This window comes from Chaetodon auriga, chromosome 7 (assembly GCF_051107435.1).
Source record: "Chaetodon auriga isolate fChaAug3 chromosome 7, fChaAug3.hap1, whole genome shotgun sequence".
Lineage (NCBI taxonomy): Eukaryota > Metazoa > Chordata > Actinopteri > Chaetodontiformes > Chaetodontidae > Chaetodon > Chaetodon auriga.
In genome coordinates, this window is record NC_135080.1 from 14,892,813 (window position 1) to 14,913,553 (window position 20,741).

At 44.3% G+C, this 20,741-nt stretch overlaps 2 protein-coding genes across 4 annotated transcripts; both read right to left on the reverse strand.

Moving 5' to 3' along the window:
- Window positions 1–1,850: 1,850 nt before the first annotated feature.
- rab38a (RAB38a, member RAS oncogene family) lies at window positions 1,851–9,523 on the reverse strand. The gene is made up of 3 exons (XM_076735484.1): window positions 9,208–9,523; window positions 5,503–5,783; window positions 1,851–2,771 (listed from the first exon to the last, which is right to left on the reverse strand). Exons 1-3 carry the CDS (start codon window positions 9,407–9,409, stop codon window positions 2,616–2,618), a joined length of 639 nt encoding a protein of 212 aa, XP_076591599.1. The 5' UTR covers window positions 9,410–9,523; the 3' UTR covers window positions 1,851–2,615.
- Window positions 9,524–10,292: 769 nt separating this feature from the next.
- ctsc (cathepsin C) lies at window positions 10,293–17,879 on the reverse strand. 3 transcript variants are annotated; one of them, XM_076735483.1, is made up of 9 exons: window positions 17,759–17,879; window positions 17,178–17,358; window positions 16,675–16,820; window positions 15,972–16,126; window positions 14,199–14,354; window positions 13,586–13,704; window positions 12,228–12,359; window positions 11,574–11,806; window positions 10,293–11,321 (listed from the first exon to the last, which is right to left on the reverse strand). In XM_076735483.1, the coding sequence occupies exons 2-9, from the start codon at window positions 17,335–17,337 to the stop codon at window positions 11,055–11,057; spliced, it is 1,368 nt and encodes a 455-aa protein (XP_076591598.1). In that variant the 5' UTR covers window positions 17,338–17,358; window positions 17,759–17,879; the 3' UTR covers window positions 10,293–11,054. The 3 variants fall into 3 exon arrangements, with proteins under 3 accessions (XP_076591598.1, XP_076591597.1, XP_076591596.1); XM_076735482.1 differs by having other exon boundaries at window positions 17,802–17,848; XM_076735481.1 differs by lacking the exon at window positions 17,759–17,879 and having other exon boundaries at window positions 17,178–17,529.
- Between the last annotated feature and the right edge of the window lie 2,862 nt (window positions 17,880–20,741).

Consider the following 20,741-nt stretch of genomic DNA (forward strand, 5'->3'; position numbering starts at 1 on the left):
TCCTGTGTGACTGAGAGGTCTTGTGATTACAGTCCCTTGTTATGGTTCCTCTCTCGCTCTCTCTTTCCGTCTCTCTCTCTCCTTTCCTTCTGCTTTGCCTGTTGCATGGGAGAACTAAGGAGAACTGCAAGGACGGGGCGCATAAGTAAAGAGAAATGAAACTATCACTCTCTCTGCAGCTTGTTGCCTTAGAGACCAGCGGAGAGCGAGAGATAAATCTGAGAAATCCTCTGATCATTTGTGTTTGTGTGTGTGTTTGTGTGCGTGGGGAGGGTGTACAGAGAAAGGGGTCAGCTTCCGACGCCCAGCGGAAGGCAGTTCCCACATAACTGGTGTGCCTCTCTTCCTGCCCCCTCTGCGCTGTGTTTTCTCTCCCAAATTGTGACATCAATGCTGAAAATCAAATCTAATCATTACAAATTAGAGCGCGCATGTCCTCACCCCTGAATCAGTAATCATCAGAGACCGTGCTCAACAGTAGATTGTGTCTTTGTCTTCCTGGGATGAAAAGAAGCCACCGTGTTTAACAAGGCACAACATGTAATCTTTGGAGTGTTGGAAGTGAGAGACAGGAGTGGTGGAGGTAAAGCAATGAAAACAGCTGGATAACAGCACAGTGAGCAGCACCATACCTGAATCTGTGCCTGGATTTAAAAAGCATACACAGGTTGATCTAATGTATGTGGCCATAATCTTGGAGAAATTTGGAGTTAACACTAAAAATCACTGTTTATGTAGACAAAGTATTCAGCTATGGAAAACAGTGTGATTAACCCCTGGTGTACCTGCTCTCTGCTCTGACAGCCAGTAATCCAAATTGGAAGCTCAAAGAAATCATCATCAATGTCAAGAAAGTCTAGCTACAATATGTCATGACCTGTAAATGTGTATTTTTAGGTCCAGTACATTGGAGAGTCTACAACAACATCCTACAGTGGTATGAAGGTGAAAGTGGTGGCTGGCTGCAGTCACATAAGCAGGTCAGGGGCTGGTCACTGCAGAAAAAAAAATCAACAAACAGGAACTATTATGCTGCAATCTGAACTTTTACTCTGTGAAATCGGATTTTCGGCATATTAGCGGTAGTGACCGGCAACACATACAGTGAGAAAAACAGCACAAGGGAAACGCTGCTCGTCTAAGAAGAATGAATGTTTGTTCCCAAGCCTGAAATGAGACATGTCACTGGGAATAAATTCAGTGGTTCGCTGCCAGGAGATTGCATCAATTTGCCATGCTTTGGACTAAATCTGAGAATTTAAAATGCTATGATGCCGTCTGATTTTAGCAACCACCTTCTAAAAATACTAATCCAGCACTAATGATGTAGCTGTGAGCACAAATCAGAAAGAGAAAATGTGGTTCGTGACAAGGCTGAAAAAAATCACCTCCTGCCTGATGGTTCATTATTGAACGCAGGGAAATCACCTGGACACGTCAATGAAGCTTGATGTGCTCACAACCAAAAAACACACAAAGTGGCCAGAAATCAAAACCCTAAAACTGATTTTCAGTGCACCCCCATTGACACTCACCATGCTTACACAGCCAGAGTTGACTTACGCAGCTGTTTTCACTGATGCTGCCTGTCACGACCGTGGGTGGGAACAAACTGCGCTTAATTGACAGCTCCCTCTCCTGCTAATTTGCTGCACCTGTTAGGGCAGGGCTTTATTTCCCATTCACACCTTGATCATTGGTATTAGTTACATGAACAGGGTTTGGTGGTGTCCGAAAATTCTCCGCCAAGCTGCAGCCAACTTCGGCGTGAACAGAGGTGTAATCAGCCAGAGGAATGACAGCAGAGAGCATCTTTAAAATCACATGAAATCACAACCAGGCATGAGTCCGTAAAGCTATGGTTTATTCATATGAACATGTTTAAGACTGGATATATCTTTGTCATTATACTAGATATAATATATACATATCTCTGTTTGTGTGTGTGTGTCTGTGTGTGCATGTGTGTGAGTGTGTGTGTAAGTGTGTGAGTGTGTGTGTCTGTATGTGTGTATATATTATACGCATTTATTCCATAATTACAAATGTTACAAATATTGAACAGTGGAACATAAATTTAATATAAAACCATTGAAGTAAAAGATATAAATGTGCTTTTTTTTGCCTGCTCATCAGCCCAGAATTAACGGTGAAAAACTCAAAATGCTGTCAGGGAGGCGTGAGGAGAGACAAACTCAGACACGGGAGAAGAACGAGTGGGCAAGAACATAAAAGAAGGGAGACGAAGCCACCGAGAGAGGAGGAGAAGGAGAAGGAGGGAGAAAGAGAGACAGCTAGCACGGTTGGTAAACACAGATCACCTCCGTGGACCTTCGGCACAGACGCACTGTGATCTGCAGCCATCTTTCATTAACTGTGTCTCCATGGTAACCCAAGTGGCAGTGTCAAGGCTCGAAGCCGCCCAGAGGGTGACCTTGCCTTTGACAGGCGCACACAGCTGCACCCATCTCTCTTTCTGTCTCTGTTTCAATCCACCCATTTCTTGAGCCAGATGTCTGTCAGCCCAAGTCGCTCTCCCTCTGCCTCCTGCTCACAGACAAACTCGACTTTGTGTTGTAATGAGATACAAAAGGACATCCAGCTGTCAGGAGCTGTTACTGGGATCTGAAGCAGGACGAGCATGTCCCGCCTTTGTCCGTCTCTAACTGGGGGGTGATGGTGTCGGGGACCTCTGATTGGAGCATGTCATTCTCGCTGGCAATGATGTGCTTCACCAAGCAGTTAGCTGCTTCATCGATGTTGATGTTCTCCTAAAGAGAGAGGGAGAAGCGCAGGAACAAATGGAAGGAGGACAAATCGATTAATGCAAGCGTTTTAATGCACTGCTTTCATTTTATTGCTAGACTGAGTCGATAGATGACGTGAACACGCATTGAAAAGGGAGTTTTATATAAGGCTACCTCGTCCCTCCTTTACACAGCCTATACAGGAAAAAAAAACAATGTGACAAATGATCGAACAAGTATAGCATGATGAGTGAAATCAGCATTGGAGTGTAGAAAATACAGAAAGTAAGTGAGTAAGTGTGTCTACATGTGCAAAAGTTATTCTCAGATTAAATCTCAGCGCCTTGCATACTTTTGCAGACAATAATGTAAATGGGAAAGGATACAGTCACATAAAACTACTAATATGTTTGATTGACGCAGGCACTCATGTACAATAGAAAATAATGCCTTAACAGCAATGAATAATACAAAAGAGTGTTTTCTGTGACAGCTGAGAGGCTTCGAAATAATAATTAGAGAAGAAAGAAATCAGAAATAATTACCTGAGGTGCTGCTCATTCTATACTTTACACAGTACTTTTGCACCACTACACTGGAATTTCCTGTGTCACGTTGTGTCATCCTGCATCATGTTCGTTATTTTTTATTGAGAGGGTACTTAGAGGGCATTTTGCCTTAATTGGATACAGACGGGAATCAGAGGGATGACATGCAACAAAGGTCTGGAACCACATGCGATTAGACGATGAGTGGAGGAATAATCCTGGGAAACTTGTCTCGCCTGATTCACAAACCTATTCTACCCATCGAAATAAAACACAAATGCAAAATGTCCACGCTCGACTGCACCCGGACAAAGGATTCAGAGCAACTTGGACCAGAGCTGAAAGCTGAGTCAACTCGAGAAATGGACCTGGGTGCTGAAGTGAGGTTCACACGAGGAGAGAACCAGCCGAGTATTGATGAGAGAGACACACGTGCACGGGCTCTGTTAATATGTGAAACGTGACGCAGCGGCAGTAGATGCACTGAATATTCATTAGATCTAACTGTGTGCTCAGTAGGATGTGACATGGTGCCATCTGCAGAGCCCTTAACTTCCCTCACACACACGCCCCTCTGTGCGCCATGTCGTCATCGATCATACTTAGTGTTAGATCGAGAGCAAAAGATTCATCCAAATCAACAGAAAATGCAACAAACTCTACTCTTTGCCGACTTCACGTCTTTCACACAGAGCGTGCTCAGGTTATTTGGCAGTGGGCAGTCAGCTCTCACCCTGATGTATTACACACTCCAGCAGCTCAAATGGCACCAAGAGGAAACTGAATTGTTCACATATAGCTCTGTCTAGATTTTCCAAAGCTGTCACATAACTGGTTGTATTGCCTTTAAATAAAGCCGCTCCAGTCCTGTTTAGTGTATTGATTTCAGCAGCTTCAATCCTCAATTTGTCTTTGTCGCTCTTTCACTGCTGCAATTAATGTTGGTCACCACTATTTCCTTGAGCTGTGTGTTTCTTTGTTTGTTATTTAGAAGGACATCTCGAAAATTTCAGTGAAGTTTGGTGCAAAAGGAACAAGTGAATAGCTTTTGGTGTCGATCCAGGACATTTTAAAGGATGTCTGAATAAATAAAAAATATGTACATGTAGCAGCGAGAATGTCTGGCAACTCTGTCTCAATTCAGATGCAGATTGAAATGTATAAATATTTTCTATTGATAAAATAACTGCGTGTGTGCCTGTGTGTGCGTGCATATGTGCACGTCTTACTCTATTTTCTCCCCTTTTCTCATCCAGCTGTGAGATTCCTGCTCTGCATAAGCTGCCATGATCAGGGCTTGTACTGGTGTCTCAGTGTGTTAGTGTGTTGGTGGGTGAATCCTCAACTCGTCCCACCGTCAGAATTCACTCACCGCAATCTTTCACTCTTTCACACCGTCTGCTGCATCAGCCAGTTTCGACTCATGCTGCAGTTTATTCAAGTTTTCCAAAGCTTTCATGAAATTTCATGTTTGGATTTCATGCTTTGTGTGTTATCTGAGTAGTTTCAGACTGTAACTGGCTAAACTGGCACCATGCTTACATAAATAGTAACATATACATGGATCGATGCCCTTGTTCTGCCTGCTTCTGCATCTCATACCATCTTTATATCAACAAACATGAGAGTGGGATCAGTCCTCTCATCTAACTCTGGGCAAGGAAAGGAACAAGCACAAGTTCCCAAAATTGTTGAGTTATTCCTGAAATATCTGTGACAGTAAGTAGAAAACATAGGATTCATATCTTCCCTCCACATTCCTGGACATCCTGCCCGGATGACTGAGCACCTGATGCATGTGCAGCTGACCTGAAATACCACAGCAGGAACGTCAGCTCTCGGGAAAAGCGGCAGCGCTCAGTGAATGAGGCTTTATTCATATGCAAATACTGAGTAGACTGTCGAGAGTCTGTTAAACTATGCACTTTTCAAGGATTTCTTCACATCCTGAATGCCTCTATGGTGGCATCTCCACAGGGCAATCAGGTGCTGGGTCTGACACGGTCGAGCTGGTAGGGAGTCAGCTGCCTCTCAAGGACATCTGAACAGGAAGGACACGCCTGCACACACCAGAGCTTGAACTTCAGAGCTCACGGCACCCTGCTGCTAGCTGTGCTACTGCTTTGAAATGATGTGTGTGTGTGTGTGTGTGTATGTGTGTGTGTGTGTGTGTGTGTGTGTGTGTGTGTGTGTTCCATCTTTCTCACCTTGGCAGACGTCTCGTACCATCCCACAAAGCCATTCTCCTGGCAGAACTGCTCCATCTTTATTCCATTATTGGTCAGTACGTCCCGGCCCTGGTCACATTTATTAGCCAAAAGCACAGTGGCTACATGTTTCCCATTGGCAAGTGACAGTTTGGAATCCAAGTCCTCCTTCCATTTGGTGACGGCCTCAAAGGAGGCGGGCCTCGTGACATCAAACACGATGAAGGCGCCCATGGCCTCGCGGTAGTACACGCGGGTCATGTTGCCAAACCTCTCCTGACCTAGAGGACGCACACGGACAAAGACACAGACGAGCACACGCAGAGAAAATGATTATCATTTGGTCATTCGGGTGAACAAACAAATACTTTTTGTGATGCACATAGAGACATGTCTGGAAGTGATGCTGTGTCACTTCAGCAGCATACAGGCACAGTGGTTTGAATTAGAGTCATCCGATTTACTCATTTCATCACACTCCTGTCTCATATGTGCTACCATGCAAGCATTCCTGACATACCTCTTCACCTGCACTTTCTCAAACACACGCACGCACGCACACACACACACACACACACACACACACACACACACACACACAAAATTACATGCAGGTTTTTACTGTTAAAGAAAAAGAGAGAGAAGATAGATAGAGAGAAGATGCATAGAGGCAGGATGTGAGGAGGAGGACAGAAATGTCTTTGGGGTGTGTGTGTGTGTGTGTGTGTGTGTGTGTGTGTGTGTGTGTGTGTGTGTGTGTGTGTGTGTGTGTGGTTGGCTGCGTGTGTCTAGCTGTGAACTTGGCTGTAAAAATTCCTGAGGGCAAAATTCATTCGATAAGCCCTGTTGGAATGTTGTATCCACACTGATTTTCCCATCCATAACTTCTGCTCGAGCACCATCAGCACCAGCTTTAAAATCAACTTGTGGGCAAGACATTTTCACACCGTAGACTAACCGAACACCTAAAGCGGTCCATCAAAAAGCAGTCTGCATCATGGTCAGGAGGTTTGAGGCTATTGTGCTGAGACCCAGAGGGGCTCTTTGTGCTCACCTGCTTTCCTGCACAGGTGGATCAGAGCACAGGGTCAGCTGCAGACCAGCTGGGAGGAGGGTGTCTTGTTCAAGGACACACAGTATCAGAAGGGCAGAAGCCTGTATTAAGAAGTATTAGTATTGTATTACTGTATACCACAATGTTCCCAGCTTTCCACTGAAGCCAACTAGTCTTTTCTGTTGTTAAAAGAGTTTTTCCAAACTCAAAGACACAGACAAAAACAGAAATCGCTCATTTAACTGGAAATTGTGTGTTAATGTTGGGGCCCAGCGCTCGCAGTAACAAGCTGTCTGACAATGCAGGCCTTTAAGGACATCAAATGGAAAGAGTGCCAGTGGTTTCATTAATAGGGATGAACTGTGCAGAGGCCCAAAGCATCTGCTGTTCTGTTATGTAAGACTGCAGCCATAGACTTCCACAGCTAAACGTGTGTATCGATGTGATTTCAAAAGGCTGAACAGTGTACAGAACTTCTCCAATAACCAGCCTCACACACATCTTCATGCTACACGCCAGTGCAGCTAGCCCTGTCACCCTGTCCGCATAGGCCACAGAAAAATGGCAGCCAAAAATAGAACGGTTGAAGTTCCAGTATTATTTGTCTTGGGAAATGCACAGACACAGCCAGAGATTTATCACTGCGGTGGCATGAGAAAAACTTCAGTCCATCATCATCAAATCCCAGAACAAACCCACCGCAGAGCTGGAAGATATTTTTGGACACGACTTATAAACGCCAGATGCAAACATAATGATTTTAAAAAGGACATTTAATACACATTTTTGCTTTGAAACTACTGTTTTTTGTGTGTCCTTTCTATAATTCAAGGTAAATGGAGAGCCCACGTGACCCGAAACTATGCAGAACTGAGTTTAACCGTTTAGGCTTTCCCACCTCAAGGCTTCCACAGCTGAGGGGCTGGAGTAGGGTGCACATATAATACAGAGCTACAGCAGTTTTCTCTGAGGGAGACACTCATCCTTAGTTCACAACAAAAGCTTTCTGTACACAGGAGCTCGGGCCTCAAATCTCACTCACATGAGCTTGAGACACATGACCGCTTGCGCCTACTGGAGAAGGCGCACAGGAGGGGAGAGCGCAGCAGGTCAGAGGATTCTTCTAAACCTCAGCCGACACTCATGTGAGATGAGACCGCCGTAGCCTTTAGGTTTGTTATCTTACGAAACAGCATCGCACTCAAAAGCCCTTATTCTCTCTGATTCCTCTGTTCGCCACAGACGACCAAAGCATTAAATACTGACTTTAAAAAGGAAAAGATGTCAGTATTTCTCATTTTCATCATCTCATAAGACGAGGAATAGAGTATCACGATGAGGGACAGATAGAATTACTGTTCAAACCGTGACAATGATTTAATAAACATTGATGAATGTTGGGATAACCCATCCAGCTGACAGACCTGAAACAATCCCAATGGCCTCCATTGCCACAGTTGCTCTCTGTTATGTCATGTGGTGTCATGATGCTCTTGCACAAAGTCACGTGACACTCAAGCTGAAAAGTACGGCGTATTTCATGTCTCTGTGGTCACATGAATTTAATTTTAGATTTAAGTCGTAAAGACAACACAGACAGCAGCAGAACGAAGCAGCTTCTGTTCACGACAGGTGAAAAGTCACAAGTACAGGTTTGATTTCATGTCAGTTAAATACATATAATAATATCAACAGCTCTTATGTGACCTTTCCCATGGCTTCTCTGGAGTGTGTGTGTGTGTGTGTGTGTGTGTTTTCCACGTGAATACAAAAAAAGAGAAAACTGAACTTTCCAGAAATGTGTTGCCAAGTGATTTGAGGTGAAGTGAGCAGCAGGTTAGCTGCTACGCACGAGGACAGTAACCCTGGATAACCCTTAAAATCATCCCCCTGTGAAACTGGTTAAATACCAGCTGTGACGAAACGGTCTCATGCTCATTTTCTTTCTTTTTTTTTTTTTTTTTTTATCTCTAACCACAAAACTATCTGTATATCTAAAACACACAACCCTCTGAGAGGGCCTTGATTCTCTCTGATGTGAAAGAACTTTTTGCCTTTCCCGAAAGAAAAAGCCTTCGTTTCCAGCGTTTCTCTGATAAATACTTCATTTAGTATTTAGGAAAGCTTTGTCTCTAACCTGAAGTGACGTGCATTAAGGATGAGAAATTGATTTTCATAATAAGCACCTCATTGTGAAGCAGACTCAATCAAGTGACGTTTGAAAAAGAACAAAAAACATAATTATAAACATGATTTCCTCCAGGAATGCAGCTCGCCACGAACAATGAATTTACAAATGTAGCCTTCAGCTTTTGTGACTTGAAAGACAATTTTTAATAGACTCAGCGCATTTATTTAATTGTCTCCCAAAGCATTTTCCATTATCAGCTTCATCTGAGCAAACAAAACAAAAGCATTTGAGCCAATAAACGAAAAAGCATCTATTTTCACCAATTACAGGGACTACTTTTAAAAACCCTTCAAATATCTTATACATATTTATTCTTTCACATATATTAAATCGACTGTCGCCAGAGGCTGTGACTCGCTTTTAAAGCCCTCAGAAAACACCTTTTGTGAGCAATTTCATACTATTTATCAAACTTTCCATATCTGTTTGCCCTTCATGAGGACTGAAAGTTGGACCGTACCTGCGATGTCCCACAGCTGCAGGCGCACCGTCTCCTGGTCCCAGTTAAGGACTTTAAGTGCGAAGTCCACCCCGATGGTGGCTCGGTAGTTGGGGCTGAAGTTGTGGTGGACATACCGCTTGATGATGCTGGTCTTGCCGACCCCGAGGTCCCCTATCACAAGGATCTTGTAGAGATGCTCCTTCTGGTGGTTGTTCTGCATGGCGAGCGAGGAGGAGGGCGAGAGCTGAGCATGAATCCACCGGAATGGAGAGGAGCGGGGGATGAAAGGGGGAGAAGCAGAGGACAGCGCGGAGGGGACTGAGGGAGAGCTGGGAGTGAGGGAAGGGGAGGCGAGGTCCGCCCTGGCCCTCTCAGGGAAGTGGAGCACAGGCTGCTGGACCTTGTGACTCACGCAGGGGAGCAGCAGGGAGCGCAGGCACGTACTCAAACCTGCAGGACGGACAGACTGAACCCTGTTCACGCGTGAGGGAGGTCAAGAGTGGTGGGGGAAGTATTTAGAATCAATTACTGGTATATCTAAGTACAATTATTGATGCCAAAATGCACTTAAATACTTGTTATGCCTGTCTTTATATCATGATGCATTAGAAGCTATTTGAACTGTTTTAGACACTTTTTGAGGTGGTTTATTTGATAATAATGGGGGAGGAGCAGGTTTTCTGTGTAAAATCTTGCATCTATAAATTGACTATAGCTAGATGCAGTGGATTGAAATGTTTTCCTCTGAAATATAATGAAGAAGTAGTATTAAATGGAAATCAATACAAGTACCTCATAACTGAGTGAATGTGCTTTTCCACTGCAAAAAAGTTTAAACTTTATCCACAGAAAGGAGCTCAGGCCACTAAATTTACCTTTCTTTGGACATAATTCTTCCTCTAATTTATACACTACACTTATTCCCAAGTCACATTGCGTCATTGCTTCATACCCCTGGAGTTTGTTGTATCGAGCATTTTTGTTCATATTGTTGTGAGAGTCTTTGCAAGAGAGAAAACTGCTGATCAGCCCCAACCAAGGATAAAAAAATACAGGACAATCAAAGGTCCCAGGAAGACTTCTTATACAAACACATAACAAGGCAATTTTAAAAAGCTTTTATTCTGTCAAATTAAAACAAAACAAAAAACAGTGCAAATCTCACAGAACGATGAAAACTCTTGCTCACACTGAATGGGAGGCAGAATAAAAGGCACAAAGAACAATCACTTAGATCCCTTTAAGATTTGATTTTTTTTTTAAAATCCCTTTAAAAATGCTCCGTAGTGAAACATGGCAGTCACTGCTTCAATTTGATGCGAGGACAGAAGACGTTACGGTTCTCCGCTGTGCTTCCCTGAGACAAAGGATCAAGGTCCTGCACCTGACAAGCAAACACAAACACCGAGTCGGGTTTTTGGTTCCCTCTGAATGCTACGATTAGAAGCTACAAAACAGGGTTTGTCACAGTATGCACCGATCCATTTTGACTCCTTTGAGTGTGTGTTGGCAGTGTTGAATAAAATCATCTGTAGGCAGCTAATTGTTGAAATCAGGAAACATTAAATCAACATTGATGGCTGGCAGAGTCCCTATATTTATGCTTTTCAGTAACGCAGGATGATTTTTGACTTGTGTTACTACCTCTACAGTGGTTGGATGATAAAACCTTTCACAGAGTAATTCTCAGCTGGGTTTCTGCAGGATTACGAAAGAAGAAGACAGCCAAACACTCCGCATGGGAAGAATGACAGATTTTGGCTTGAAAACAGCAAAGCTACACAGGGAATACATCTATTGATCTATTAAAACTATTGAGACTCATCATCACGACAGCCTTTCCTCTGATCCAGACTCCTCAGCTTCTACAGTTTGGGGATGGGTTTGGCTGCGACTGCGATGCTCTCAATGCTGCACTCGTCACTTCCCCGGCGGATTCGGAAGTAGCCGTCCTCGCCCCAGCTGGTGCCCCAGCTGTTCTTGACGATCCAGTACTTCTGTCCGGTCATGTGGCAGCGGCCGTACCCCACCAACAGCACAGCGTGGTTGGTCAGCTCGAAGGGATTGAAGGGGTCTGCGAGGCCTGAGTGGTGGTAGATGCCCTCCTTGTAGTGCATGAAGTCAGGGTAGACCTTCGGAAGGATGGGGACAATTTACTTTGCATGTTTCTCTTGGTGTCAAATTCAAGTTATACACATGAAGCAGGATGGGTCCTGAGTTGTAAAGGAAGTATAGAAAACATTTCATAAAGGGAAAAAAGGTTACATGTGTAAATAAATGTTACAGGTTAATGGGAAACACTTGTTGGGGTTGTTGTTCTGTCTGTTAGCATTTTGCTAGTTTAGCTGTGGTTTGGGGGTAACAGGACAAGTGCAGCGTTTTACCTCAAAGGCCACCGCCATGGGTCCGTTCTTGACCAGTTCCTTCATCATAGCCATCTCACTGCAGCCGCCGTAAAATCCACCCACGTAGCCGTACTCTGCTGTGTAAACGCGTCTGCAGTTTTGAGGAACGCCACACGGAGAGTCCTTCCCAACATATGGAAAGCATGACTCGTCCACAAGGCCGAAATCCTGTGCATACTTCCCGATCAGGTAAGGGAACCCGCCGTCACAACCTTAAAATGGAGAAAAAAATAATAATTCTGAATTTTCGTTATCAGGACTTCTTTTGGGAGGCTGTCCTGGCTTTCTTACAGGGTGAAATCTCTCATGTGGTCCAAGGCAGAAACATTAAATCAGGCTTTTTTTTCCAGGACTCTTCAAAATAATTAGTGAAAATGCACTAATCAGTTCCGAAATGCTCAACTTTCTAAAGGCAGGATACACTTTCCAAAAAAACACTTGAGCGCCACTTGTTCTGATTACAGAGGAAGGCGGCCCGGCGTCTTCTACACACAGCGGTACAACACGTCCATGATTACTGTGTCTCGCAATATGAATATTCCAATAAGAACACCATGTAACTGCTGCCCACTTCATATCAGCAACATTCAGGTACCGTGAATTGATGTGGTCAGGAAACAGGACTGCTTTTACCTTGAGAATACTCAGAACAGGAGACCACCTGTTGCGGGCTGAGGACGGGACTCTCTGTGTTGTTGGTGAGGATTCGAACGCGAGCTTCCAGCATTCCCATGGTGGCAAAGGAGTAGCAGCTGCCACAAGACGCTGAAACAGAACATCAGAGGTTTACACTCGGGTGAAGAAACAGGTCAAAACATCGGAAACACCTTAGAACATCTAATCTAATTATGGCCTCAACAGGTACAGCAGCACACCCTGATGCAATCAGATACAACACCCCTGATGCGAAATCCAAATGAACTGGCAGCTCTCTGCAGTTTACAGCACATTTGTTCATGAATACATTACACCAGTCAGTACTGCAGTTTCTGTAATGTTCCTGCTCCAGTACACCTACCCGCATTAGACAGAAACACTGATTAAAGCCACTGGTTGCCATCCACGGTGCGAGACACCAGGTTCTTAATAAAATGCTCTGCAGAAACAAATTAGGTCAGAGAATAGAGGCTGCAGGGATCTGCCGGCTGCTTTAATTGTGGTAATGATTCAAGTGTGGGTGACACTAAGAAGAGTTTTTATTTGGGTTCAAGACCTTAAACCTCTTAAGACTAATACGATGCAACAACCATTCATTCAAATTAAAGATCTGTGCTAGTGGGGAAACTTCTGTTGTCCCAGTCTTTCAGAATACACCATGTGCTCAGTTCCCGATGTGACTCTGGAGGAAACAATACGGTGACCAGGTTTGTGTGTTTGACCCACAGGACACAGGAGTTTAGAGCTCTCTCGGGACTTATGATGAAGCTTTAAGCTGCTAGAATGCCAGCTCCTCTGCTTCTTCCAATAACACTGGGTTGCATGTGATGTTAAAAAACAGCCACATCCATGTGTAAGACCAGCCAGACCAGCCAGACCCGTTTATCCTCGATCCGACTAATATTTGTGAACTGAAATGGAGCCTGCAAACATCCACCTGAGTCGTGACACTGAAGGAAAAAAGCTCCAAAGCACTGCACAGCCGCTTAGTGGGCTTCTATTGAGCCACTCCAGCCACTCTCCAGATCCTTAAACCCAGCCCTACAGAGGCCCTCTCAGACACTCAAAATACTCAGCACGCATAATCTCTCCACTCACACACTAGGCTGTGCAGAAACACAGGAGGAGAGCAGAGAGCAGACCCAGGCCTGCCAAGAGGGAAGGAAAGTAGCTGGTGAGCTGCTGTTCAGTGTCTGCTCTTACTGACAGCTGCTCCAGTGAAAAGGTACGGCGTTGTCTGCCTCTGATCCTGCAAGGTGTGCACTGTTTGCATCTTTGTGAATACTGCAAATGTTGAGTTTCAAGGTTTCCGCAGGACGGCAAACGAATGGCACCTTGGTTTCGCACGGGGCTGACGAAGTTAACTCCATCTACGTTTCTCCAGTCCCAGCGCTCAGGCAGAGCTGCCGCCATCCCGGCTACCTCAGCTTTCACGGGCATGGGGCGAGCGCGTCTGAAGTGAAAAGAGAGAATCACGTTTGAGTCACGAGGGCGTTTTATGTCAGCAAACACAGCCTAATACTATGGCAATTTAATAACCTTCAGTCCGTTAGTCTAAGTGATATTTGAAGGTTTTAACCAATGAGCTGAGTTCAGGTGGAGGTAGACTCTACTGGCTTCACGTCTATTCTTGGTAAAGATTGACTGCTGGTGTAAAAGCCAGTCATACACAGTCCAATAAAAGTAACATGATTATTAAACTTTTTGATATCCTTGTCGGGAAGAGAAGCAATCATTGTCAATTTAATACACTTCACTTAACGAACAGCACAGAGCACTGCAGGCTTTATGGAGAAAACATTGTTTAGTACTGCTAATAGCAATTTGGAGCACACTAGTTATTAATTTAGGACCAAAAATCAGTAATTTATGTGCATTGTGTTTTTTTTATCCCTTCATTCCACCTGACGGGCTCTCTGCTATCGTATGGGAACCGTACATACTCACATGGGGATACGGGAGGCGGGCCCCCCTGCTCGGTACCGCAGCTCCTGCAGGGTGTACGTCTCATGCTCTGGGTAAGGCACAGCCCTCCAGGATTTCTGGGCCGAGTTAAGGGAGTCAATGAAGTCCAGGTTGTTCTTGTACGGCTTCTGGAGCAGCCTGGAGGGTAAATAATACCACATGTGATGTTTTTTTTGAGGCTCATCTGCCGCACAAACAGGAGAATAAAAGAAACAAAAGAAGAGCAGTCGCTGTTGAGATGAGTCAGAGTCTGTTACCGGTGTTAGTTAACATGTGCAGCTTTGACCAAATACACACACCTGACAGTTTAATAAGATAGTACAGTAGCACTCCGACCTCAGCTGGTTAATTTCACTTGGATAATAAAGACATGCAAAGATATTTCGCAGTTACTCATGGTGTCAGAAACAGCTTTGTAAAGCAGTTTCGGGCTAAATTGCTCTCTCGGGGCCTGAAGATTATTCCAGTAAGAAAATGAACCTAATTGAAAGTTCCCAGGGAGAGAGGTACAACTCCGACATAATGCAGACGAGGACACGGCAGACCCTCAGGGACCACAGCATCCACCACAGAAGCAGGTGCAGAACAGATCCTACTGCCGTTAGTTAAAGTGCAGCCAGGAGACGACCAGCAGCTCCAGTAATACGAGTGATTTAATCAAATAAGCTGTCCAGTACTGTTAAAATGTTATCACGCCTCCCTGTTCCCTTTGATACCACAAAAACCAAAAAACAAGTGTCTGTCACATGATAATTCAACTTCTTTCATTGCAGTTCAATTGCAAAAAAAAATGAGGTTTTCTGAATGTGTCAGTCGGTATGCACTGAGCCCCAGTCTCATCTTGATTTTATGTTTACTTGTAATCAAATATAATCATTAATACAGAGCATTAAAAAGGGGGATATCGCATCTGTGCTTCCTGCTATTAGCCTGCAGGGCTCGAGATGATGAGCCGTAGACGAGGCTGTGCAATGATAACAGAATCAATACATTCAAGGGCAGATGTACTGTACAGTCAGCTATGACGGCAGGCATCTTGTAATGGGGTGGGAGATATGGCCCTAAAATAATGTCAGGACATTTCAAGGTATTTCTGCTATAATGATATTCTTGATGATCCTTGCCAAATAGAAATATTCTGAAGCACAATTATAATAAATTGCATTGGTTTATGATGATTAAAGGTTTTTGGTGGTTCAATGGGATAATAAGACAGAGAACTCCGATGATTAAATCGCTTAATCAAATCAATAAATTAAACCACTCTGGTGCTGAGAGAAACAATAATTTGTTCAAATATATTTTTATGGTTTAAATTACAAATGAACATGAATCTCCTTAAGACCAACAACCTGGTTTGAATCAACTGGAACCAAAGAGTGCAGGAAGCAGCTTTACGTTGCCAGAATCTGAGTCAAGAAGCAGATTTTCATTTCCCAATGAAGCTTTTTTTGCATCAACTTGTTCAGCACCGCCTGAGCTTTTAATGTCAGATTTCTCTGATGTGAATTCAGATTCCAGGCTGACTGAAGGTGCTCACTCAGTTCACATCAGAGGCGGAACGAGGGAGGAAAAGAAAGCGCAGATGAAAGCGGAGAGGTCAACAGTGCACTGAAAGCAAGGATCATCAACACTGCCGGCGCTGAGATTCTGTGTACAAACACGTTCTCGCTCAGTCCGCTGAAGTCTTGCTTGTTAGCTTGTTCCTCTAATTTGTATTACAGAGGATTTACCAAGCTATCGTTATCTACGTACCTGCTGCTGAGGACTGGTTTGTAATCGGCCCGGGGTGCTACTGGTTTCGTTCTCTTCCCCACAAAACAGGCCCAGTTGTGTCCCAGGACGTCGTGGACCCACCCTGGCAGGGTCTGGTCACAGTAGCTGGTCACCTTACGGCCATCGTCGGAGTACTGAAAGCGCAGTGACACAATCAGATCAGAGCTCGTCGTCTAATATGCAACTCAGTCGCGTACTTTTGTGCAAACACAAATTCTATGTAAAAGGGAAGTAAAAGTTCTACTTTCGAGAAGGAATCACATCTAAAAACAACAAAATCTCCCTGTTATATCACCATATTAACCCCAATCAAGTCCAGGGAATGAGGAAGTTGAACTAGATGTGGGAAAATCATAATGTGGGTTTGAAGACAGCTGTCTAAAACACCTCCCCCCCCCCCCCCCCCCCCCACAGTCAGTGTCATGTGAGTGATGACAAATCACACATGACTGAAAGATAAACCACTTTTAAATAGAGCAGATTTCCATCAAATTTCAGCCCGACCTCAGTGTGATAAAGACATGCACAGTTTGATACCATCTTAACAGACCAAGAGACAGGAAACAGTCACAGTGAAACTAAACATCTAACGTCAATGAACTGGACAACTTTTAAGCCACAGAGCAGCTTCCTGTCAACGTTACGACCAATGAGTACCAGTAAATGAATGCATCTTCTCTACCTTGAAGAAGCCGAACCACTTGTAGCCGTTAATGACCACCTCAAAGCCCTGGTTGTAGATGAGGGTGAAGAAGCCGGTGTGGCCCAGCTCGTCTGTGGCTACAGACAGTTTCTCCAGGGTCACGGTCACTGTGCTCTCACCTGTGGCTGAGGAGGAGCACCACGACATACAAGATGACAAATTCTGATTCATGCATGATATGAAACGCTTCGTATGTGTTTTATTAGGTATAAATGCTAACATTTGATCTGCTGTCAGAATTAAAACAGCACTCAAACAGGGCATGACTCAGCAGTATATGACACACACACCATGTGAGTAACGAGAGTCTGTTGGATCAAAAACAAGGTACAGATTCCCACTCAAACCTGAGTAAGATTACAGGAAGAAGAGTCAGTGGATCACCTGCTGGGTCCCTGGACTGAAAACCTACTAACTGCAGGCCCAAACATGTCACATGACGAGGCCTCGGTGTGGACGCTGCTCACTGGGGGGGCTTTTACCTTCAGCGGAGCAGTTGACGGTCTTGTCGTGTCCTCCTTTGGACACCTGGAACACCCATGTCCCCAGCAGGTCCTCGTAGGTGCAGTTGGCCGGTGTGTCACCCCACGACCCTTCGACCCAAAGCAGGAACACACACAGGAGCACACCGCTCAGCCTCATCCTCAAGCACAGCTAGCTTACCTGCCCCCCCACACACACAGACACACAGACACACACACCTTAAGAACTACGCAGCTGGACCTGCGTCTTCTGAGAAAAGCCTTAAAGGCTGACCCTGTCCTATTTTGACTTCTCTGTCTCCCGCCTGTCCCCTGTCTGCTATTTATGCAAACTGAAACTTTTCACAAAGATACACATTTCAACTTCTACGTCAAGATTTAATGCTGAAGTCAACACCATAATACGCATGCGCAAGATTTAGCTAGCAGATAGCCCGTTAGCTAACATTCTCGGCAGCTAAAGCAGCCCTATGCAAGCGTATTTTAAAATATTAGTAATAATTAAACAGCATTCCCAAAACATCAGGGTATATGTATTGATTCACTGACATATAAACGAGATTTAAGCACGCTATACGTACTTTATCGTGACGTTAATACTCTTCCACTTCTACTCTTGTGTACCTTGATTTCAGCGAACAAGGAACCGCACGCCAGTGTTCATCTCGCCTCGACTGTCCTTTGTCTGTTCTTAGCTTTTTGGTTTCGGTTTCCTGGTCATGTGACCCGCCAGCTGCGGGCATGCGCAGTAGACTTGTGAAAACAGTTCAGGCGGGGTATTAACGAGAAATCAGATGTTGTTTTCGTTTTTGTGTTTATCTTTATTTATTTATTGTTCGACTGACACATTCTTTAATATTTTTGCCTTTTTTATTTTAAGTAAAATGTTCCCTGTCAGTGTTTGACTGTTAGATCTGTTTTTGGATTAATATTACAGCTGTAGATGTTTAAGGTTGAGCTTATTTTAACTACTTTGTGAACTCTTGGGCAGTTTAATCTACAGCAATGCATCATGTTTATAACACCATCATATGTTTGTAGAGTTGCTGTCCTGTGAGAACCACATAAAGGTCAACTTTTGATGAGCTCAGAAAAACAGCCTTTTCTCAGCTTTATGACAGTTCATTTTCTTGCTCATCCAAGAGGTGATTTAAACAGTTCATATACCTTAAGTGGTAGAAGAGTTTTCCGAACCCAGAAAGCAAAACTTATTCCTTCGGGTTATCAGAAACATTCAAATTCCAAATCAGTTAATTTGGAGATGCACGGTCTTCACTGGACAGGAAATACAGCAGAGTAAAAAGTGCAAAACGTCCTATGAGATGCAGTGGAGTACAAGCAAAGTAAAGTATGACTGTACATGCACTCAGCTACAGTGGATTTTACAAAATCTAATGGCTGTTAGTTAAAAAAGATCTAAATTTATATCGAAGCTGAAACATCAGCAGGGTGTGTGATGCCTTGTGTGATGAGCCAGAAAGACCAAATGACATCAGATCAGGTAGCTGGCAGCTGCAAATAGCCCGACACATAGAGAGGCTCACACAGGTGATCTGAGGTGGATCCTGGAGATGCCTTACAGTTGAACCTGTTGTGCCCCAAAAGCGACCTTGTCCATCAGTTAATGGAAACAGGACAATGAGGTCTTAGCGGTCTCTTTTTCTCCCTTGAGCCTGATGTTTTGCTGTTGTTGACACTTTGTGATTGTGTTTATGATGTTGTGGTATTCTAATAATCCCTGTGGGGGAATTCTCTTCTCACTTATCTAACGAGGTGGGTCAGAGAGTCAACTGGCCTGATTGCTCGTGTGCGTTTGTGTTTGTGAACGTGTGTCGCTGCATCCTGACAGGTCTGTAGTTAAAGGGGTTAAAGAGCTTATTTTAGCCAGCGGGCACTTAAGGGAAGTGCTGGAGGCTTTGATCACCATAGTAACCATGACACAGACTGACTCATCTCCTTGACAGACCATAATAAGCACTCATCTGAAGAAGGGACTGAAGAGGTATTAGTCATGCAGTCTCATTAGTGCCATTACAATGTGTTTGCGTGGAAGTGTGTGCGTGCATTAGTGTGGGCACATGTGTATGTTACTGCGTGTATGTGACAGTGTGCATGTATATGCGCGCGTGTGTGTGTGTGCCAGTGCAATAACGAAAAATGGAGGAGCAGGGAGCAGTGAGACGCAGAGACGGAGGGATGATGTTATGAATGTTAACAGCCTGAGCCCACTGAGCTCCCTCTAAGAGTGACTCATTGAAACTCGTGTTTCAATCTTGATATTGTTCTGGCTTCCAGTGGCAGGAAATTAAAACTCAAGTGACTTTCACTTCTGCTGTACTGCACCCACAGATTTGTTCCCTGCTTGGTTTCCCCTCTGTGTCTCTCTGTCTCTCTCTCTCTCTCTCTCTCTCTCCATCACACTTTCTCTTCTTTTGTCATGCCTTTTTGGTTCCTCCTGCTCAGTCTGTTGTCCCCTTACTGTTACTCTCCACACTTGTGTTGCTCAATTTTTTGTGTCTTCCCAAAACACACACACACAAACACACACAGAATATTTGGTAGGTTTGCTTGCAAAATGACTTAATCAGCTCATCGTTTCAGCTCTTGCCTGCATGCAGCTACTCATGTGTGCGTGTGCAGGTGTAAGTGTAAGTGTGAGTCTAATAAGCGTGCCTCGATGTATACTTCCCTTCTTTGTATTCTCTGCACAGTCTCTAACTCCCTACCTCATACAATTCCCTTCCTGGAAGCTGCAGCAGCCATTTGAGCCTGATTGTTCCTGTATTTTGCAGAGGCTGACACTACATTTATGCAAATTTCAACTCTGAATGAATTACTGAATTTAATGTAAGTGTGATAATTAAAGTAATTAATGAAGCCGTTCGCTCCCGTCCTCGGTTCAGACTGATTGAGTCATGTTTGAAGCTGTTAAATACGCGATGAACATCTGTGACTAAATTGCCTTTAGTTTATATATTAACCGGGTGTTTGAAAGCCTTTCAGCTCCGCGTGTGGCTCATGCGTCACCTAGAAAACAGTCAGTCAGTCAGCGTGTCAGCCATGTTTTAGTTCCACCTGATGGGAGCTGTATGATGACTTGAGCTGAGCACTACCATTGTCTTTTTCTACCTTTTCTGAGCTTTTTTACCCATAATGGGTGCAAGAGCCACGTTTCATTAAATGGGAGGTGTGGGTGGAGCCTCTCCATCACAGAGTGGGGTTGGCCACTTGGGCCTTGTGGTGTTAATGTTCCAGCCTTCACATTTAAATTAAGTCCTCCTGAGTGGCTTCGCGGTCACTTACCTCAGCCATACCCACACACCTACATGCAGCAGAAGTGTGCGCTGTGGAGTGAAATGTTTTCACCCTCCTCATGCATATGTCCACGCCCACACATGCATACTATGTATATACAGGCAGCACATGTGTATGCGTACGTACACGCACGCACAATCTGACACTCACTGGTAACTACATGCTGACACCCCTTGCCCACACAGACTTTATATATAGAGCCAACAGACCATTTACATGGGAACAAACAGCAGTCACTGACTGCAGTAA